At 37.9% G+C, this 20759-nt stretch overlaps 1 protein-coding gene across 5 annotated transcripts in view; it reads right to left on the bottom strand.

Annotated features, from left to right (window-relative positions):
- Positions 1-20759, bottom strand: part of HMCN1 (hemicentin 1) — a 551288-nt gene that overhangs the window by 419421 nt on the left and 111108 nt on the right. For all 5 annotated transcript variants that reach the window (XM_049868532.1, XM_049868536.1, XM_049868533.1 and 2 more), the window contains exon 2: positions 9091-9161. In XM_049868532.1, the coding sequence (XP_049724489.1) occupies positions 9091-9161 (71 nt within the window). The remainder of the gene's footprint in view (positions 1-9090; positions 9162-20759) is intronic.

The following is a 20759-nucleotide window of genomic DNA, read 5'->3' as shown; positions in this document are numbered from 1 at the left end:
CTTCTTAATTTTTTCAGTTAGATTTTTACATATCAGGCTGATTTAAAAAAAAAAATCTATGTGGAAGAATTTTCTATAAACCTAGAAATAAAAAGCACACTTTTACACAGTAGCATGATGTGAAATATCAGAAAAAACCAAACTGGCATACTAAACTATTCTTTAAATTCAGTTGCATTATCTTTTCCTCCTCTTTTTAACAGTTTTTGCCTATCTGGATATGGTATTTCATGTTCTCCTTCGGCAGTTAATTCTAATACCAACTGTTGTTATGCTACAGCGTAAAGCTTTCCCCCTAATTTCAGCCTGCTATGGTTTAAATCTATTCTTCTTCATAAACCCGTCTTGTTGCTACGTGATCACAATGTTCCACGTATTTTCGGACTTATTCCTCTTCGTTTTTTTTTTTTAAGTTGATTTTATTAAAAGACTTCACAAAGGAAAATTAAATTATGTGTGAAGCTTTTCAGCTTCTGGGAACAACTACCTATATAAAAATTAGAACTACAATTGCTATTGCAGAAATACTTTCTTTTTTTTTAACATTTCAAATATCTTACTAATATGCTTTTTGTTCTTTAAAACATTGGATAAAAGGTTTGAAAGCGTATCACTGCCAATACTAGTTTCTGAAAACCAACAAGCTTTATAGTTTCTTTTAAAGAATGTGACCCTGAGGCAGGACTTCACACTCCATATTTACAAGGGTATTAATTCCCAAAGCTCTGTGTGATTTGAATACCATTTGTTGTCATTTGTCATTCCTGTTCTTCCCTAGAGGGAAACCTCATTTGCTTTTTAAGTTACTTCTCTATATTCCAGATGAAAGAGGATAAAGGAAAATGAAATTAATGTTATAAATTTAATCATTTAATTTAGGGTTTTTTTTTTTTTTGCTAAGTTATTCTTGGCAAATTTTAAATTGCTTTGCCTCAAGATAATTCCACATTTCTATAAGAAAAATAGCTGAACCTAGTGTAATGTCAATGGGTGATTACTTAATTTACCTCAAAACAAATTCAATTTTCTTATTTTCTAAACTATTACAAATGTACAAAGAAAATTTTAAAAGATTTTTTATTTGAATCCAAGTTAGTTTTAAGGGGACAAGAATCCATGTTGCCTTTTATACCATGATTTTGGAAGAGCATGCGAGCATGGATGGCATGAATGGTTTGCGATCTGCTGCTAACCTAAAGGTTGGTGATTCGAACCCATCTAGCAGCTCCATGGGAGAAAAGCCTGGCAGTGAGCTTCCACAAAGATTGTTGCTGTTAGGTGGTATCGAATCGGTTCCAACTCACAGCAACGCTCTGTACAACAGAAGGAAACACTGCCCGGTCGGTCCTGAGCCATCATCATGATCATTGTTATTGTTGCAGCCACTGTGTCAATCCATCTCGTTGAGGGTCTTCCTCTTCTTTGCTGATAGTTATTTTACCAAGTGTGATGTTCTTCTTCAGGGACTGATCCCTCCTGATAACATGTCCAAAGTACATGAGACAAAGTCTCCCCATCCTCGCTTCTAAGGAGGATTCTGGCTGTACTTCTTCAAAGACAAATTTGTTTGTTCTTCTGACAATCCATGATATAGTCAAGCTCTTTGCCCACACCATAATTCAAAGGCATCAATTCTTTTTCGGTCTTCTATATTCATCGCTCAACTTTCACTTGCATAACAGGTGATTGAAAATACCATGGTTTGGGTCAGGCACACCTTAGTCCTCAAAGCGATATCTTTGCTTTTCAACACTTTAAAGAGATCTCGTGCAGCAGATTTGCCCAAAGCAATGTGTCGTTTGATTTCCTGAATGCTGCTTTCACAGGCGTGGATTGTGGATCTAAGTAAAAGGAAATCCTTAACAACCTCAATATTTTTGCCTTTATCATGATGTTGCTTATTGGTCCAGTTTTGAGGATTTTTGTTTTCCTTATGTTGAGGTGCAATTCACACGAAAGGCTGTACTCTTTGGTCTTCATCAGTAAGTGCTTCAAAGCCCTCTTTGCGTTCAGCAAGTAAGGTTGTCTAATCTGCATAACGCCGGTTGTCAATGAGTCTTCTTCCATTCCTGATGCCCTGTTCTTCTTCATATAGTCCAGCTTCTTGGATTATTAGCTCACTATACAGATTGAATAAGTACGGTGAAAGGATACAACCCTGATGTACACCTTTCCTGACTTTAAGCCACTCAGTATCCCCTTGTTCTGTTCAAACGACTGCCTCTTCGTCTATGTACAGGTTCCGCATGAGCACAAAAAAGTGTTCTGTAATTTCCACCCTTCACAATGTTATCCATAACTTGTTATGATCCACACAGTTGAATACCTTTGCAAAGTCAATAAAACACAGGTAAACACCTTTCTGGTATTCTCTGTTTTCAGCCAAAATCTATTTGACCTCAGCAGTGATATCCCCCGTTCCATGTCCTCTTCTGAATTGAGCTTGAACTTCTGACACTTCCCTGTCAAAGTACTGCTGTAACTGCTTTTCAATGATCTTCAAAATTTTACTTGCGTGTGATATTAATGATGTTGTTTAATAATTTCTGCATTCTCTTGAATCACCTTTCTTTGGAATGGGCACAAATATGGATCTCTTCCATTCAGTTCACCAGGTAGCTGTCTTCTAAATTTCCTGCAGCACTGCATCCACTTGTTAAAATATCTCAACTGGTATTCTGTCAGTTCCTGGAGCCTTGTTTTTCAACAATGCCTTCAGTGCAGTTTGTACTTCTCCCTTCAGCACCGTTGGTTCTTGATCTTATGCTACCTCCTGAAATGGCTGAGTGTCAAGCAATTCCTTTTCGTACAGTGACTACGTGCATTCCTTCTATCTTCTTTTGATGCTTCCTGCATTGTTCGATATTTTCCCCATAGAATCTTTCGATTTTGCAACTCAAGGCTTGAATTTTCCTTCAGTTCTTTTAGCATGAGAAATGGTCAAGAGCAAGTTTCAGAGTCTCTTCTGACATCTATTTTGGTCTTTTCTTTCTTTCTTTCTTACCTTTTAAGGACCTTTTGCTTTCTTCATGTATGATGCCCTTGATGTCATCACACAACTCAACTGGTCTTCAGTCGTTAGTGTTCAATGCATCAAATCCATTTGTGAAATGGTCTCCAAATTCAGTTGGCATATGCTACAGGGTGACTACAAGTCGGGGTTGACTCAACGGCAACAGAAGAAAATACTCAAGGTCATACTTCGGCCCTCATGGACTTGCTCTAATTTTCTTCAGCTTCAATGTGAACTTGGATATGAGCAACTGACAGTCTGCCCCCAGTCAGTCCCTGGTCTTGTTCTGTTTGATATCGAGTTTTTCCATTATCCCTTTCCACAGATGTAGTCAATTTGATTCCTGTGTTTTCCATCCAGTGAAGTCCACATGTATAGTCTGCATTTATGTTGCTGAAAGAAGTATTTGCAATGAATAAGTTGTAGCTATTACAAAATTCTATCATACAATCTCCAGCATCATTTCTATCACCAAGGCCTTATTTTCCAACTACAGATCCTTCTGTGTTTCCAACTTTCACGTTCCAATCCCTTGTAGTTAACAATGCATCTTGGTTGCATGTTTCATCAATTTCAGATTTCAGAAGTTGTTAAAAAATCTTCAGTTTCCTCATCTTTGGCATTAGCGGTTGGTGCATATATTTGAATAATAGTCATATTAATTGGTCTTCCTTGTAGGTGTATGGATATGATCCTCTCGCTGACAGTGCTGTACTTCAGGACATATCTTGAAATGTTCTTCCCGATGACGAATGTGACGTCAATCCTCTTCAATTTGTCATTCCTGACTTAGTACATCATACAATTATCCGATTCAAAATGGCCAATACCAGTCCATTTTGGCTTACTAATGCCTAGGATATTGATCTTTATGCGCTCCATTTCAGTGGTTAAAGCAATGAACTGCTAATCAAAAGACTGGCGGCTCAAAACCACCACCCACTCCACAGGAGAAAGATCTGGGTGTCTGCTTCCATAGATTTACAGCCTTGGAAACCCTACAGGGTCTCTACAAGTCATAGTCCACTCAATGGCAGTGTTTTCTTTTTTTCTCCCCAATTTTTCTAGATATATACTTTCGTACATCTTATGTTCTGATTGTTAATGGATCTTTGCAGCTGTTTCTTCTCATTTTGAGTACTGCCACTTCTGCAAACGAAAATCCAAAAAGCTTTACTCCATCCACATCATTAAGGTCGACTCTAAGGAGGCCGAGCTTCCTTAGTCATATTTTGAGTATCTTCCAACCTGAGTGGTTCATATTCCAGCACTATACCAGACAATGTTCCATTGCTATTCATAAGATTTTCACTGGCCAAATTTTTCAGAAGTACACCGCCAGGCCCTTCTTCTTTGTCTTAGTCTGGAAGCTCCACCGAAACCTGTCCACCATGGGTGACCCTGCTGGTTTTTCAAATACCAGTGGCATAGCTTCCTGCATCACAGCAACACACAAGCAACCACAGTGAGACAAACTGATAGATGCATGGGGCCGTAAAGATTACACCGAAAAAACCCTATGGAGTAGTTCTACTCTGTAACACAGAGGATCACCTTGGGTTGGAATTGACTCAGTGGTGACGGGTTTGGTTTTTTTGGTTATTAAAAATGATAAAAGAAAAAAAAAAAGAACCAAAGAAGTTCTAGAAATTGTACACAAAACAAAATTTATTGTCTCAGACTAAAATTTTATTAAATTTATTAAGTATCTCAGGTTGGTTTATGAAGTTATAAAATATTTTCTAGGCATACATCAAAAAGAAAACAAAACATATTCTTTAGGTTAGGTGTTATAGTAATGATGCAGCCTAGAATCTTTCCCTATTTGATCATTAATGTTCCCCCCGCCCCAGTAATTTAAAAGAGAATAATGCACTAGAAACTTGGAAAGTTAAAACACTTCCATGGTATCCCCAATGCCTGTAGCAATGCCCAATGTTGAATGAAGGAAAAAAGAAAATGTTTTCTTTCTTCCGTGGCTGGTTGCTCTAATTAAGCATCCTCTTAAGATTCCAAAACAATGGAACAATAAATCCCACAAGATTCAGTCTGTCCAGAGGAAACCTCCAGAAGAAAGGGACACCACTTTCATTCTAAGAGAAAAAGATTGATTGCTGCCTTGAACAGAGTTTGCATGACCTTATAGAGTCACTCTGTATCAGGTTCAATTCCAGAGGATTACGGGGGAGAGAGCTGGGGAAAGTATTAATGGAATATGAGTCAGAAATCATGATCCTTCACCCTGGAGATGAATGGAGCAGGGAGGATAAGGGCACTCCCAGAAGATCCTTCTGAACAAAAGAAAGGGAGAGGCAGGAAATCAGGAAGTTCTGATGCCAGGATGCGTTGAGAATGCAGATACTTCTAATCTGGACAGATTTTCAAGAAAATAGCCCAGCTGTATTCTCACAGAGGGAAAAAAAAATGAATACAGTAAATCCCTTTCTAATATTCTATTGACTAGAAATCTCCATTGCTTGGCATTTCTGAATCTATAATACAATGAAAACTGATAAATAGGTTTGTAAAGTATTTTTTGTACAGTCAAGTTTAAATTATATTTAGTATAATGTTACTGCTAAATTCCATTTTTTAAAAAGCCACCCATGTATGACATTTATTTATTCAACAGCTATTTAAAGCCCACTCTGTTGTAGACACTGCTCCACGCCACAGGTCTTGCCCTTAGAAGATCACAGTAGAATAGAAGAACATAAGCATTTAAACAACCAGGGCAATTAAATTCTCAATCCCATGACCATATACAGGATAGAGTTTTCTATGAATGATTTTTCCCAGATAATCTGGGTGTCCAAAGTGACAAAGAATTTGTTATGTTGGGGGAGATAAAAGGAAGCAAGTAACTAATGACTGAAAAAGAACAGTGTGGTCTAAGAGAAAGGCAATAGAAGATTGTTCGTGAGAAAGAAGAAAATTTAGTAAAAGAGGAAAATAGTCAAGGGATGACTGTATAAATCTATTCAGATAGCTATGAAATATAGTCCAATTTAGTATATAATGTAAAAACAGTGGGATGAACAAGAAAAAAAATCACCACTGAATGCATATTTGGAATGTCAAACTTTGAGTTTTTCACCATATGCCCCCATTATGTGCAGCTCCGAATCAAGGAATTTGCCCAACAGTGAAACCAATCAAAATACTATACTTCAAACCTTGACGCAGACCACTAATCTGCACATACTGGCATATTCATTCATTTATTCATCACAAAAGTGGGCATATTCTAAATAGCGGGTATTTTACTAGGGGATTCAAGGATGAGCTAAATCAGATGCAGTCCTTCAATGTGAAACCCCAACTGCTTTGTGATGGACTAAGTAAAATACAGTCATAGCAAGATGTGACCAAGCCTGAAGGATAGGGCAGGATTCTCCAAGGATGTGTCATTCAAGATGAAACTCTAAGTATGAACAGACATTTAAACGAGGTAAGGGGAGTGTAGACATGAGGGGCAGGATGAAGAAAGACTGCACATCTTATGCAAGGAGAACAGCATGTGCAAAAACCCCATGGAAGGAAGGGTGAGAACATAGATATGAGCAGAATCTGTGTCTAAACCAGAACTGGACTGAGGGAGAGAGTGGCACTAGATGGGGCTGAAAGGTAGGCAGGTCTCAGGTCATTCAGAACCTTGGAAAGAATCTGATGAGATGAGTGGAGGTGGGGATGAGTGAATGGGGACTAGGATGAAGAAGTTCAGAAATGTGTTTTGAGATAATCGTGTCTGCAGAGTTGAGAAAGCACTGGAAAATTTGCAATGGTCATTTAGAAGAATGGGAGATTTAATTGACCAAAGAAACATAATAGGATCATGGGAATATTAAGAGTTCAGTTGAGACAGGGATTATGAATTTACAGTGGCATCAGCTTGACATATTATACGACTTCCATAGCAGTTGGTCACCTGTGGACAGGCATGAATAATGCAAGAAAGTGTGGTCATCCAAGCATGAGGTGTTTTTCAGGTGATTTGAACAGAAACACAATAAGCAAGGGAGTAAAAGTTTTGTTTTTGTTGTTGTTTTTTTTGAAATGATAGAACTCTAAACTACGATGAAGCAAAGAGAAGAAAGGCGGGAGCTAATGGCCTGGGAGAAAATATAGAGGCCAATGGACTGAAGCACTTGATGGGAGTGAAAGAGCGGCTGTAGTGAAAAGCTGAACCAACAAGCTGGGTGAACAGATGGTTGTTGTTGGAAGTTAACATGCTCGAATTAGTGATTTGAGACATGGAATAGTTTGGGGTGAAGACAAGGTCCAGGGGGTGTCTGTGTGAATAGAGTCTGTGTGAATAGAGTGGATGAAAGGTCACTGAAGAAGAGAAGGTTCAACTGAGGGGGTACTGGGTAGGTCATCCCCATAAATGTCGAAGTCACAGAGAATGATGGCCGCCCTGGAGGTGGAAAGGTAGCCAATAAACCAAGTGTCAATAGCTTAGGTGAATGTGAGAAATTGGCTAAAAAGTCTGTAAATAACAACAGAGACCTTGAAGGGTAATACAGCAAAACTGCCTCAAGGAAGCATGTTTTTGTAAATAGACTGGAGAATAATGATCTGAAAGCAGCATACCTACCCTACTTCCAAGCCCTGTTTTCAGAATAACGTTGAAACCAATGTTATTCATCTTCTCTAACAACAAAATTAATGGAGGCTGGGTGGCATAAGCAGTTTGCAATAGGCTTCTAACCCAAAGGTTCGTGGTTCAAACTCACCAAGTGGCACTGTAGAAGAAAGATCTGGCCAACTGCTTCCATAAAGATTACAGCTAAGAAAACCCTATGGAGTAGTTGTACTCTATAACACATGTGGTCGCCATGAGTTGCAATCAACTACACAGCAACAGGTTTGGTTTTTGTTTTTTAATAACAAAATTAGTTATCCTTACAGCCAACAATTTCATATAGTCGACTTATAGCACAGAATATCAAAATTATCTTAGTTATACATTACTGTTGTGGGGGAAGAATTATTAACTGTTCCTTATGTTTCTAAGTGAAGAAAGAAACTCAATAGAGCAGGGGTTGGCAATTTTTTTTTTTCTGTAAAGTGTCAGATAGTAAATATTTCAGGCTTTGTAGACCAGATGATCTCTGTCACAACTCTTCAACTCTATTGTTGTAGCATGAAAGCAGTTTTACAAAAACCAAAAAACCAAACCCATGCTGTCGGGTTGATTCCGACTCATAGTGACCCTACAGGACAGAGTAGAACTGTCCCATAGGGTTTCCAAGGAGCAGCTGGTGGATTTGAACTACTGACCTTTTGGTTAACAGCTGAGCTCTTAACCACTGCACTGCCAGGGCTCCATAAAGGCAGCTACAGACAATGCATAAATGAATGGGCATGGCTGTGTTCCCCAAAACTTCATTTACAAAAGTAGGCAGTGGGCAGCATTTGGCCCATGGGCAGTAGTTTACTGACCCCTGTTCTGGAGTCACACTCTTGGTCTCTCTCTTTACCCCATCACTCATTCTTCCTCAGCAGAAGATTGACTTATCTGACTGGCAAATTTGGGAGAAGGAACTGGGTAATCCCTTCTGGGTCTTTCCTTTGCAATTTTCCTGCCCACAGAAAGCATTTTTTCTGGTCATTCAGCAGTGTTAGACATTATGTGAGTAAATCTGCTGCTGTCGAGTCAACTCAAACTCATAGCAACCCTATAGGACAGAGTAGAACCGCCCCATAAGTTTTCCAAGGAGTGGATTCAAACTTCCGACCTTTTAGTTAGCAGTCATAGCTCTTAACCACTACGCCACCAGGGTTTCCAACTATTTGAGTAAGGACATCAAATTCAAGGAACTGTTAGCAAGCCACATTCTCTAAACACTGTATTCGTAATAAAGATAATAATATTTTGAATTCAATATGTCCCACTTCCATACCTACTGCTGCTCAGCTGGTTCAGAAGTCAGGAAGGAAAAATAGGTGGTGTTTGTTGGGGTCCCTAATAACCCAACGATTACTTCTTTCAGATTTACAGGTAAGGAAAATCAGCCAAAGATCCATGATTTTCCATCCTCCCAGAAAAAGTAAAATTGAAAGCAAGCACTCACCTGAACATATAGCTCTCTGAGTTCATACTGAAATTTCTTGGGATCGGTGGTAATTGTAACTGGGCCAATTTCTGTAAAGATGAAAACAACATAGGTCAATAAATAGTAATCAGTAGCATTAATTTATTGTCTTTTCAGATGCCTCGTCACTTTGCATCACGTTTACTTAAGAAGAAGAAAATAGCAAAACGGGAAAGACTATATCTCAATAGCTACTAAACTATAACTTACAATTTACTGTAAATTATCATACCAAAAAGAGTGAATTCTTAGCTTTGGGAAATGCCAAAGGGAGTAAAAAATGGCACAGGATTAAGAGTCGGGAGGTCCAGTAACTGTCCTCTCCTACTCTCACCAGTGGAGGAGTATTTATTGAGCACCTGTTTTGTCGATAGACTCTAATCACTTATTCACCCTATAGTTCAGTTTCCTCAAGTATAAAGTGTAAAAAGTATCTATGACTTTTCCGTATATTCAAAATAAAAAGTATAGTATGAAACAAACAAGTAAATAAACAATCCTTTACTGCAAGTTACAGATTGAATTGTATCCCCCCAAAATATGTTTTGTAAATCCTAACCTCTATGCCTGTGGTTATAATCCCATTTGGGAATGGGTTGTCTTTGTTATGTTAATGGCACAGGATTAGCGTAGGCTGTGTCAGAAACCCTGGTGGTGTAGTGGTTAAGTGCTAAGGCTGCTAACCAAGGGGTGGGCAGTTCGAATCCACCAGGCACTCCTTGGAAACTCTATGGAGCAGTTCTACTCTGTCCTATAGGGTCGCTATGAGTCGGAATCAACTCGACGGCACTGGGTTTGGTTTTTTTTTGGGGGGGTGTCTTGAGTCAATCTCCTTTGAGATATAAAAGAGATTAAATAAGCGAGGGAGTAAGAACAGACGGAGGAAGAGAGACGCCAAGCCACATGAAGATTGCCCAGGAGCGGAAGCTCAAAGAGGATCTTCCTCCAGAGCCAAAAGAGAGAGAAAGCCTTCCCCTAGAACCAGCACCCTGAATTCAGACTTCCAGCCTCCTTAACTGCGATAAAATTAATTTCTGTTTGTTAAAGCCATCCATTTGTGGTATTTCTGTTATAGCAGTACTACATAAGTAAGACACTGCATATCCCCTAAAGTTATTAAGACCTTGGAAAAGCGCAGATACAAGGATGTTAAAAGTGCAGGAAACAGTCCCTATCACTTCCTTCCCCATGGTTGGCTGGCCATCCATCACTATCACCATTCTCCTGAGCTGGCTGGCTTTGCCTGCTAAAATTTTCTTTGGGGCTGTGGCAGCCATCACACTGCTCTGATATATTGCACAAACCACTGCTTTAAATAGGAAACTGTGGGGCCACTGCATTCGCTAGATAGCCAAGAACTAAGTCAGGGGAACAATAGGAGCCCAGACACCAGTCTGGGTAAGTTGATTTTTTTTTTTTTTTTTTTGAAGGGGTAGGACATAGTATATCTGTAGTAAGTAGTGTAATCCCCAAAGCTCAAGCTCTTAAATAACAAAAAATCAATCTTTAAAATAGATAAACTGAAAGTAGACTTTATAGAAAAAGTATCATGTATTTAAGCAATAATATTAAAATTCATCTCAGTATCATGTGCAAAGACATAGTATCTTAAATTCCCAGCGTGGATAAAAAGTTTCCTATTTTTTTTCTAATGAAAATATTGGCTGTGTTCAAAACTATAATGTTCAACCACAATACAGGATTATAAAGATACTTAAAATTTAGTTTTACAAAACATTTTCTAGCTTCAAAGGCATACTGCTAGTAAAGGACTTAATAGTCTCAACAGACAGTAATTAATTAGCCAGACCTTCCATAATGTGCTACACGTGGTACAAAACAAGGCTGCGGGATTTTAGAAATGAATGAGGTAAAATTGAAAAGGAGGCACCATTTGTCTGACATAACCCACGTAATTTTCTTAGAAATTACATGAAAAAAAAATGCCTCCACCCTTCACTATAGATCTTAGACAACTTGCAGTACGAAAAAGGAATGGCGAGGAGATTGGAGAAGCTAGCTGTGTGAAAATGCAAACATCTGCGTTCCATACAAAGAAGACCAATCATTAGCTGCGTAAAAGGCATTTCCCAAGTATATGGAAAATCGGAGCAGCCTACTCCCTCAAGACTAAACAAAGGCATATTTGCAATGGAATGCAAAACAGCAAAGAATATGCCAGGCAGTTATACCCTGACATATAAATTGTCAGCAGCATTGTCAAGCCAAGCTTCTATGTTCCTACATGGAATAATACTGAAATAATCCTAGAATTTAAAACTCGAGAAGTACAAATGAATACAAACAATACCAGAAAAAAAACAATTACATAAGACTAAAAAGTGTAGGCATGTAGGAACATCGCCTATAATAATAATTAAAAAAAAATAGCTCCGGATATACGCCTGTTCTACAAGAGTGGAGATGAAGGGATGCTATTAAAATAAAAGCACTGATTAGTCTTCATTTTAGTTACCCAGGGACTCTCAGATATACACCTGTTCTCAACAAAGATAGGAAATCTCTGCCGAAACTCATGAATAAACGTTTTTGCAAACCACACTGGACAGCTGAGATAAATCGTTTATCAATACTCAGGAGAGGTAAAGGCTTGCGGAGCTGCCATATCCCTCCAGCTGTAAGCATCCTTTCCAACTATTTTGAATTGAACGATATAACTCTTTGGCAAAATCAACCTTCCTCCCTTTCAGGACTTGCTCCCATTCCAGTCTTTCTCTTCACTCAGTAGAGTCCTGTGCCAGCTGTGTCCTTAGCAATTTCCACTTCCCTTCCTTTTTGCTCATGTTGGTTGCATCCCCTGCCAAGCCTCTGATGGCATTCAGCAGGTACAACTTTGTCCTCTCTTCCTGCCTGAACATGGTCCTCCATTGCTTATAAAATTAAATGCGAACTTGCCAAAGCACTCCGGGACCTCTCTTCTATTTATCCAGTCTTCAAACTTTATCAACACCCTTAGCATGAAGCTCCTGCTCATCCTCACCATCCCCATTGTCCTTCATCTCTTATGCATCTCTCATTCTACAAGGCCCAGTTTAAGCCCTCTCCTTGAATCTTTTTCTAATTTTCTTTAAGTTGTTTTGATAATGCTTATGTAATAAAAACATGGGAAGAATGAAGGTGCCTAACATTTAACAAAATACAGAGACCAGCTCCACTTTGTTGAGTTTACCACCTTGTTTACAAAGAAAACCCATCAAAAAAATATTACAACCATGGATCTCCAAATTGAATCACAGACCCAGAAGGGGTACTAAAGATCATTAGACTCAACCCCAGTACTTTACAGACAAGAAAACTTGAGGTCCAGAGAAGAGGGAATGGAAAAACTTTGATGGTGAAGAAAGAGGTTAAGATTTTCAAGAGCATTTTCTACACTAAGCAACCTGCCCAACTGACTGAATTTCCCTCTTTTCCAAGTTCCGTATTCTATCCGATGGTTATGTCACTGCCAAATTTCTCCTTCTTTCCTCTGACAATGGGAAGGATGGGTCATGCTCAAATAGCCCCTAATCTGACCACACGATACCTAGAATTCTTTATTGTCATATGCCTGGACGTTATCTTTAATAGAACAATTTTTTTTAATGTCATAATATTTAAAAATTAATGTTAATACAGTAATTAATGAATTTGCTTTCCCTAACTGAAATCCTGAACCTGTACTTTATTTCTGAAATCTTCCTTGATTCGTCCTGAAAACAAAAAAGTTTCTTCTGTTTTAATCACTGCTGTCTCATTATCTTTTTCACGCTTCTATTTTCTGCACTTATTACATTGTGCTGTAATTATGTATTTACATTTTTATCTTCTCCACTAGACCATCAGGATTATAAGCATGTTTGTTCATCCTTGTGTTATCACTCTTACACAGTATTCACTATAATTAAACACACAAAGAAACACCACTGGAAAATTCCTGCTCAAATCTATTTAACAAACATTTATCAAACACTTACTATATATGGTTGCCACTGGTACCACAAGGATGGGTTATCACAATACCATGTACCTGTGACATCATAGCATCTACTACATGAGATTATGATTGCCTGATTGCTTTTCCGTCTCCCCCACTCGATTTTCAGCCCCTTGAGGAGATGGGCTGTCTCAGTGTACACGTAGAAGGTTCTCAAAAAATATTTAAAGATGGAAGGGAGGGAGAGAAGAAAAAATTAAAGTCAAATCCAAGTCTTCATATCCTTTATTTCTTGTTCTTTTCACATCGCCATGCCTCCGTACTATAGCTAAACACCCTACTACGAAATCATTGATGACACCGATTAGTCAACTGATTGGTACTAATTTGCAGCTACTAACCAAATGGCTGGCAGTTGGAATCTACTCAGAGGTATCTTGCGAGAAAAGGATTGGTGATCTTCTTCCAAAAGATCCAATGAAAACCCTGTGGAGCGCAGTTCTACTCTGAAACACATGAGGTTGCCATGAGTTGGAATCAACTCCACAGCAACTGTTGCTTTATTTATTCATTTTTTTGTAATATTAGCTAAAATGGCTTGTTCTTTACTTTAATCAAGCTATTGATGCAGATGATCAATAGACATAATTTTCGACATATAGCTCATTTCAGAAAACAAAAGAACCACTCAAGTAACCTGTATTAAAATACAAACATAAGAAACATTTCATGCTTCCAGAGAACGCTTTTGATTTAAAAAAAAAAAAAAGTGCCTGAAATTCTAAAGCAGTCCTTCCTCTTTGCAGTAATTTCGTTATTTCCCGTTTCCTAGGGATTTATCGGATGATTGGATACAGTTCCAGCATCTCAGCCATTGTTCTCTTAATCTGAGTTGCTGGATTGTACTTGAGAAAATAATGGAAAGAAGTTTACAATGTAATATTTTCTTTCACTGCTTCACTTGGCAAGATCAATATCCAGTTCCTCACTTCCTTTTTCCTTTCCACGAACAGATTTCTGCTCCTTATAGGTTTTCTTTACTCAGAGTGGTTCCTTGATAATTAGGAGAATATTTACTGCTGCCTTCTCGGGTCTAAATACTGCCTGTACATGATTTGATAAGAGTGTTCACAATTTCATTCTTCTTTTTTTTTAAGCAATTCTTGACTTTATATAGTTACAAATGAATAAACATGTGAAAAACTAAAATGAGAACCCTAAACTGCATTATCCACCACCCATCTGTCAGTTTGTCCTACTGTGGTGGCTTGTGCTATGATGCTGGAAGTTATGCCACTGGTATTTCAAATACCAGCAGGATCACCCATGGTGGACAGGTTTCAGCACAGCTTTCAGACTAAAACAAACTAGGAAGAAAAGTCTGGTGATCTACATCGAAAAATCAGCCAGTGAAAACCCGATGGATCACCACAGACTATTGTCCAATATAGTGCTGAAAGATGAGCCCCCTAGGTTGGAAAGCACTTAAAATACACAGTGGCCACAACAATGGACTCGGTCGAGCATATCAACAATTGTGAAGATGGGCAAAGGCCCGGGCAACATTTTGTTCTGTTGTACATGGGGCCGTTATAAGTCAGAGCTGACTTGACAGCAACTAACAACAAAAACAAATTGCGTTATAAATGAACCAATCAGTATTTGCTAGGCATTACAGAAGAGCAAAAGAAACACATGGATCACGAGGCCTAACATGATAGAAGTTTAAATGTAGTTAAAAACTAGCAAGCTATTAAAAGTTAAGAGAAGTCTAACCCAGCATCTGAGAGCAACCAAATGATACAGAACAGATGGATAGTAAGTTCTCTCAGCTTCCAGAGGCAAGAGAGAGACCTCTGAGCTCTAGAGAAATACACAGTGAAGACACCAAGGAAGAGAGACAAGGAATGAGATGGGACTTGAAGAAAGCACCAGATTTAACAGAGGGTGACAAAAGAGAAAAGAAATTCCAGGCTTCTAGACATGGACTGCTCAAAAGCCCTTGAATGGATCAAGGCTCAACATGTTCTCCTCTCTAAAAACTCTACTCTCAATCAATTAATTTAACAAATCAATTCTAATGTCTTTTACGTACACAGGATTGGAAGTGTAAATACACATATTCAAAGCATTAAAGATTTTATGAATAAAACTAGTAAATTATGTTCCTGCTTTGGAATGCTACAGAAAATCAGAAAGTTACATTTACTTTCACTCTTTTCAATTTGATCTACAAATACTCTCTCCAGATTTCTCCATTCTCAATTATAATGTTGCTATCCAAAATCATTTTTAAATTATTTGCACCTACGCCACAAAAACAGGGCTGTTCTCTGATTTTCAGCCAAGCTAACCCCAAGTATATTTTAGGACTCATTTAACTGAGTACATGCTTCCTTGCATTAGAGCAGGTAATTCCTAGGACAACTTAAAGGCCCTTACTGACTGTTTTGGGGATGAAGTGATATATTCGCTGTGTTTTATACAATTAAGGCCAGTGATGAATTCGTGTATAGCATGTTATGTAATATTTAAGAAAAGAGCATTCTGCTCCACTATCCAAAAAGTGTGTTCACGATGACATGATGCGTTGTATGGTAACCTTAAATATTTGCATTTTTTTTAAAAGGCAGAAGGTATATGCACAGTGCAAGGATCATTTCACTTCATGAGCCGCTGAAGCAGGATATGGGAAAAACCATGGACATAAATTCATGAATTCAGAAATGTTACACAGCTGTTTAGAACAGGAAGCGAGGAAGAATGCAGTAATAACTGACGCAGGGCTTTGAGGTATACTGAGTGGGATGTTATTGCTTAGGCTGGCCTTCAGCCAGGGCAGCAGCACACTTGCAAAAACAGCCATGGGGTTTTTAATGTCCAACAAAGTACAGACTCTGAGTCGTACACTTAATCTTAAATACAAAGTGGCATTTTTAACCTCCAAACATATCCCACGCATTGGCAAGGTATTTTCACAGACAAGAAAGCGTGTAATATTGTACCTTACGCTATTTGATAATGCGATAAATTTGATTTCATTAAAAAGCATCCCAATGTCATCAAGGTACTCCAAAAGCAAACAAAAGAAAATAAACATCACGTTCAAGAACATTATTTAAATTTCAATAATGACATCCTTATAAGAAAATGCGTTTTAAAATTTAGGATAAAAATATTGGAAATCATTTCAAAGTTTTAATTGCTCTTAGATCATTCTTTAAGGTGAACGTTTTCCTAAATAAATCTAGATATCAGATAGGGATAAAAAAAAGAAAAATTATAGACATAAATGTAAAAATGTTGTTTGAGAAAAAATATATATACATCTGTTTGCAAGCCCTTAAAAAAGGATAACTGACATTGTCCAAATTTCCACATTAAGAGAACAGACTTAACTTCAGCCTTGATTTTGTCTACAAAAACTAAACAAATTTATGCAATCCTTCGATCATATTTTCAGGGAAAACATAATTCAGTGATCCAAAGGACCTACTTACAAAGTAAACATTTTATGTGTAAAAATATGAGAATCAGACACATTGCCAAAAATATGATAGACACTTTTTAAAATACATATAAAATGATATGTGTGTGGTTTTGCCTAAACACTTCCATTGATTTATTTAAGAAACAGACACTACATACTTAAGGATACTTCAAATTGTCAGGAGGATGCAGAAACAAATACTTTTAAAGAGAAAGTCTTGAATATAACAAAAAGAAATATCTGGCTGTGTCTTACAAATTAAAGGGCCAGCTTCATGGTCTTGACCAGTGCAGTTTACAGGGCCCCATCTCCACAGGGCCCCCACTTTGGGCTTTCATGCTTTGCAGCCACTGTCTTGAAATTCTTAATAATTTTATCTTTGAATTTGTTTTGTAAGTGAAGTCCAATGGGAACATGCACTGGGGGCTTGGATCCTTGGCTCTTGCATGGTCCCAACTCTCTTCTCCTTCAGCAGAATTGTTCTCTGCCATCTGTTTTCCCACTCTGATGCCCCAGGCCCTACCCCAATGCCCTCTCCCTGCTCCTGTCACCTTCCAGTCCCAAAAGAGGCCTGGATGTGGGTGTGGAGAGGGTTGAAGTCCGGGCTCAAGTGCCCTGCACCATCTCAAAACGGGGTATGGTGGTGGCAACCCCCTCTCCAGACTGGCAGCACTGCAGTGCTGGCAGGAGGCCGGAGGCCAAGTCTCAGCGGAGGCGAGCCTTTCACCCACTCCCAGGCCAGGTACCACCCACAGTGCAGCGATGAGGTTTAATTAGCCTAGGGAGTTGCCTGTCTTCCAAAGGTTGGGGCAACAGAGTCCATGGGAAGGAGAAATGTCTGACGGAACTTCACTAAACATCCTCCTTCCAGCCAGGGAACACGCCTGCATGCGGCAGCTGGCGGCAGGAAACCTGGCTGCTCCGCTGGGGAGGAAGGAAGTCAGCATTCCTAGGCAGGGCCTGCATGTGACTGTGATGGTCTGTGCTTACCCCACAGGTATCCCCACAAGTATCACAAGTATCCCTGCACTCAGGAGCGCAACCTCACAGGAGCCATACCTGGGGCATTCTCCCTTCCTCTTTTCAACCTTCTGAAGTCTGGCTTAAATTATTAGGGTCAATTTTTATATTTTTTTATATTAATTCATTTATATTGTGCAGTGTCAATTTTAAATGCAAATATCAGAGCATATAACTCCTAGTGGAATACCTAACAGAGCCCTGGTGGCACAGTGTTTAAGCACTGGGGCTGCTAACCAGAATCTACAGTTGGAACCCACCAGCCACTCAGGGAGAGAAGGATGTGGCAGTCTGCTTCCCAAAAGATGACAGCCTTGGAAACCCTATGGGACAGTTCTGCTCTGTCCTATAGGGTACCTATGGGTGGGAATAGGCTCCACGGAAACAGGTTTTTTTGGAATCACCTAAATTATACAACTGGTATTTCAGGGCTTGATCCCAGATCATGCCTCAAACTGACCAGAAGAGAAAAACACAATCCAGGCTTAGGAAGCTTGGGAGGAGGAACTATTTATAAATCTAGAGACAATATGACTATTACAGGTTTATCATGACACTAGGCCAAGTAGTACTTCTCTTGAAAGACATAAAATATTTTTTAAGAAGAACTAAATATTAAAAAATGTGTATTTTCCTGCCAAGTTAATCTATAGATTTAATGCATTTACCATAAAAAAAACTCAAAGATATTTTTTTGGGCTTGCTTGTTTTTAGAACTTAGCCAAGTTATTCTAAAATTTATTTGGAGAAACACGTGGGTAATTATACCAATGGAAATGGACAAAGGAGGGCTGTAGAAGGACATCACAGCATTAATAACTAAGGCTAGGAGAATAAGAGTGCTGGAATACAAATAGATATGTAATATCAGATGTGTAATAAGTGAAAAATAATGAGTAATGTATATACAAGCTAGCATTTCAAGACAAAGTGGATAAACTGGATTATTTCTTTAAAAAATGTTTAATTCATATTTTACAGTATATAGCAAACTAAAGCCTAAAAGATTAAATGGCTAAATAGAGCCATTATAATTATTTTAAGCAAATATAAATTAGAATGTATATTAGATCGATAGGATAACAATTTTTCAAAGCAATATATAAAGTCACAAGAGAAAATACTGACAGATACGAAGCTACAGAAATTAAAATGAAAATTAAAACCTAAAATAAAGGAGAAAATTTGTATCAACTAATCTACACTATTTAAAGAGATTATCCTAATTTATAAGAAAGAAATAAGGCATTGATCAATGCATAAAAGGAAAAGTCATTAAAAGTAGGTAAAAGTAGGGCAACAAAGAAACAAGAATAGGAACAATGTTCACACTGGGTTATGGTCAAAGAGATGCAAACTGCAAAAACTTGAAGAATTTATATTGTACAGAAAGAAAACTTTTTTTTTTCTTTTTTAAGATCGTTACTCAAATCAGTGTTACTATAAATCTGGACCATTCATACCGTTGGCAGGATTACAAGTGGTTACCACCATCGTGAAATATAGTTACTTCATTATTAGGTATTTTAAGTCTTGTGATAAAGTCATTTGCCTTTTCATTATAATTCACTGAAAACAAACAAAAAAAAATTGACATTATTGGGATGTCAACAAAAAAAGTCACAAGAGGTAAATGAATAAAAACGAACATATGATCCTTTAAATAATATGATGTAGCATTAGTCTCGTGTTCCAGGTAGAAACGTGAGCAAATGTTTACCATATGAGTTTAAATAAAAAAGCAAAACACAGAATTCTATATACCCTTTGATTGTGACTACCTATAAAGATACAGATATATAAGGACAAATTCTGAAAGGTAACATTAGAATTAAAATTGATATATGGCATAGGTGAGAAAATAAATACCCTTTTCTTCAAAAATTTCAAATTAATGTTTTGTTTTTATAATTCAAGAAGAAAAGGAGGAATTTCACTTGATCACATACAAACTAGAAGTTGTTGTGTTCATGACACTTTGGTTGTTTGTGGTTATTAATTTGTTTATAATGGTCACTGGGAAAGCACTAAAATATTTCTCCGCATTAGGCAACTTAACAAGGAAAGCATTTATTTGTGGTTACCCATTCATGCTGTGAGGGGAAATATTTAAGTATTTAAAGTCTAATCAAAACAGTCATTGTCTGGATATGGTGTTCTTTTTCAATTCTCTCCCTTTAAGCTTTCATCTTTCACTCTTGGCAATGTCACCTTCCTACCATTAGTCTTGACTGAATATACAAAGAAGTCCTTTTGATTGACTGAAATGAAACACCAAAATCCAACCACAGCCAAATTTTAATTTTCTTCTGTTGCTTATTTTTTACACTCTCTTACAATGATGTAAATCTGTTCATATTTACATGTATATTTTTCTTTTTCTCCATAAAAATATGAAATATCTAGTACAATTATAAATACTCAACATGAAACTGAATCAGCAATGTGAGTATCCATTTTAAATTTAAATGCTGCTTCTAATACGAAGAAGTCCAGAGTAGTTACATTAGTCGGTAATTAGAAGCATCCCAGATTTGGAAGTTACATAGTCTTTAAGGTCAATGAAGTTAATTACTTCATTCCAATTTAAATCTTCTTCAAAGACATTTTCGACATAAAACAGGCCTGTGCACTGTGCTGATACTTGATGAGAAAGCATGCATATCCGACCTACCCCACTCCCTCTCTTCACAAGTCACCAACGCTTTGCAGCAATTGCAAGGGGAGGCGTGTGTGCCCCCCACCACCAATAGGCTGTGGCATATATCCAATACTTTCCAAAAGCTATAGACAAGGAACAAGAGACATTCTGTGGCAGTTCTCTGGCATGGCAGTTGTCAGTCCACTCCTACCAGCTGGTATCACACACAAGGTTTCAATTCCTCACCTCCAAGTTCTCATGCTTCCCTACTTAACTCTGAAGAACATTCCTGTTAACTGATTACATCAAGCCTTCTCTTTAAAACCTGAACTCCAAAAGGCAGGGATTGTTTCTTTGTCATACAATCTGTACTTAAACCAAAATGCAATAATGAACATGTGTTTTACAGGCATTCGTTAATAACAATTAGTGGGTACACTGAAAGGGAGGTTTAGCGAAGTGAAGTTCCCAACCAAACTATTAAGTGTTTAGATTGTTGCAGATTCAGACCCAATAACGAAATCTACAGAGCCTAGGTGAAAAGTGGCATAGGATTTCAT

The sequence above is a fragment of the Elephas maximus genome, chromosome 24 (genome assembly GCF_024166365.1).
Source record: "Elephas maximus indicus isolate mEleMax1 chromosome 24, mEleMax1 primary haplotype, whole genome shotgun sequence".
Classification (NCBI taxonomy): Eukaryota; Metazoa; Chordata; class Mammalia; order Proboscidea; family Elephantidae; genus Elephas; species Elephas maximus.
The sequence above is the reverse complement of the archived record's forward strand: the minus strand, read 5'-3'. Positions and strand labels throughout refer to the sequence as shown.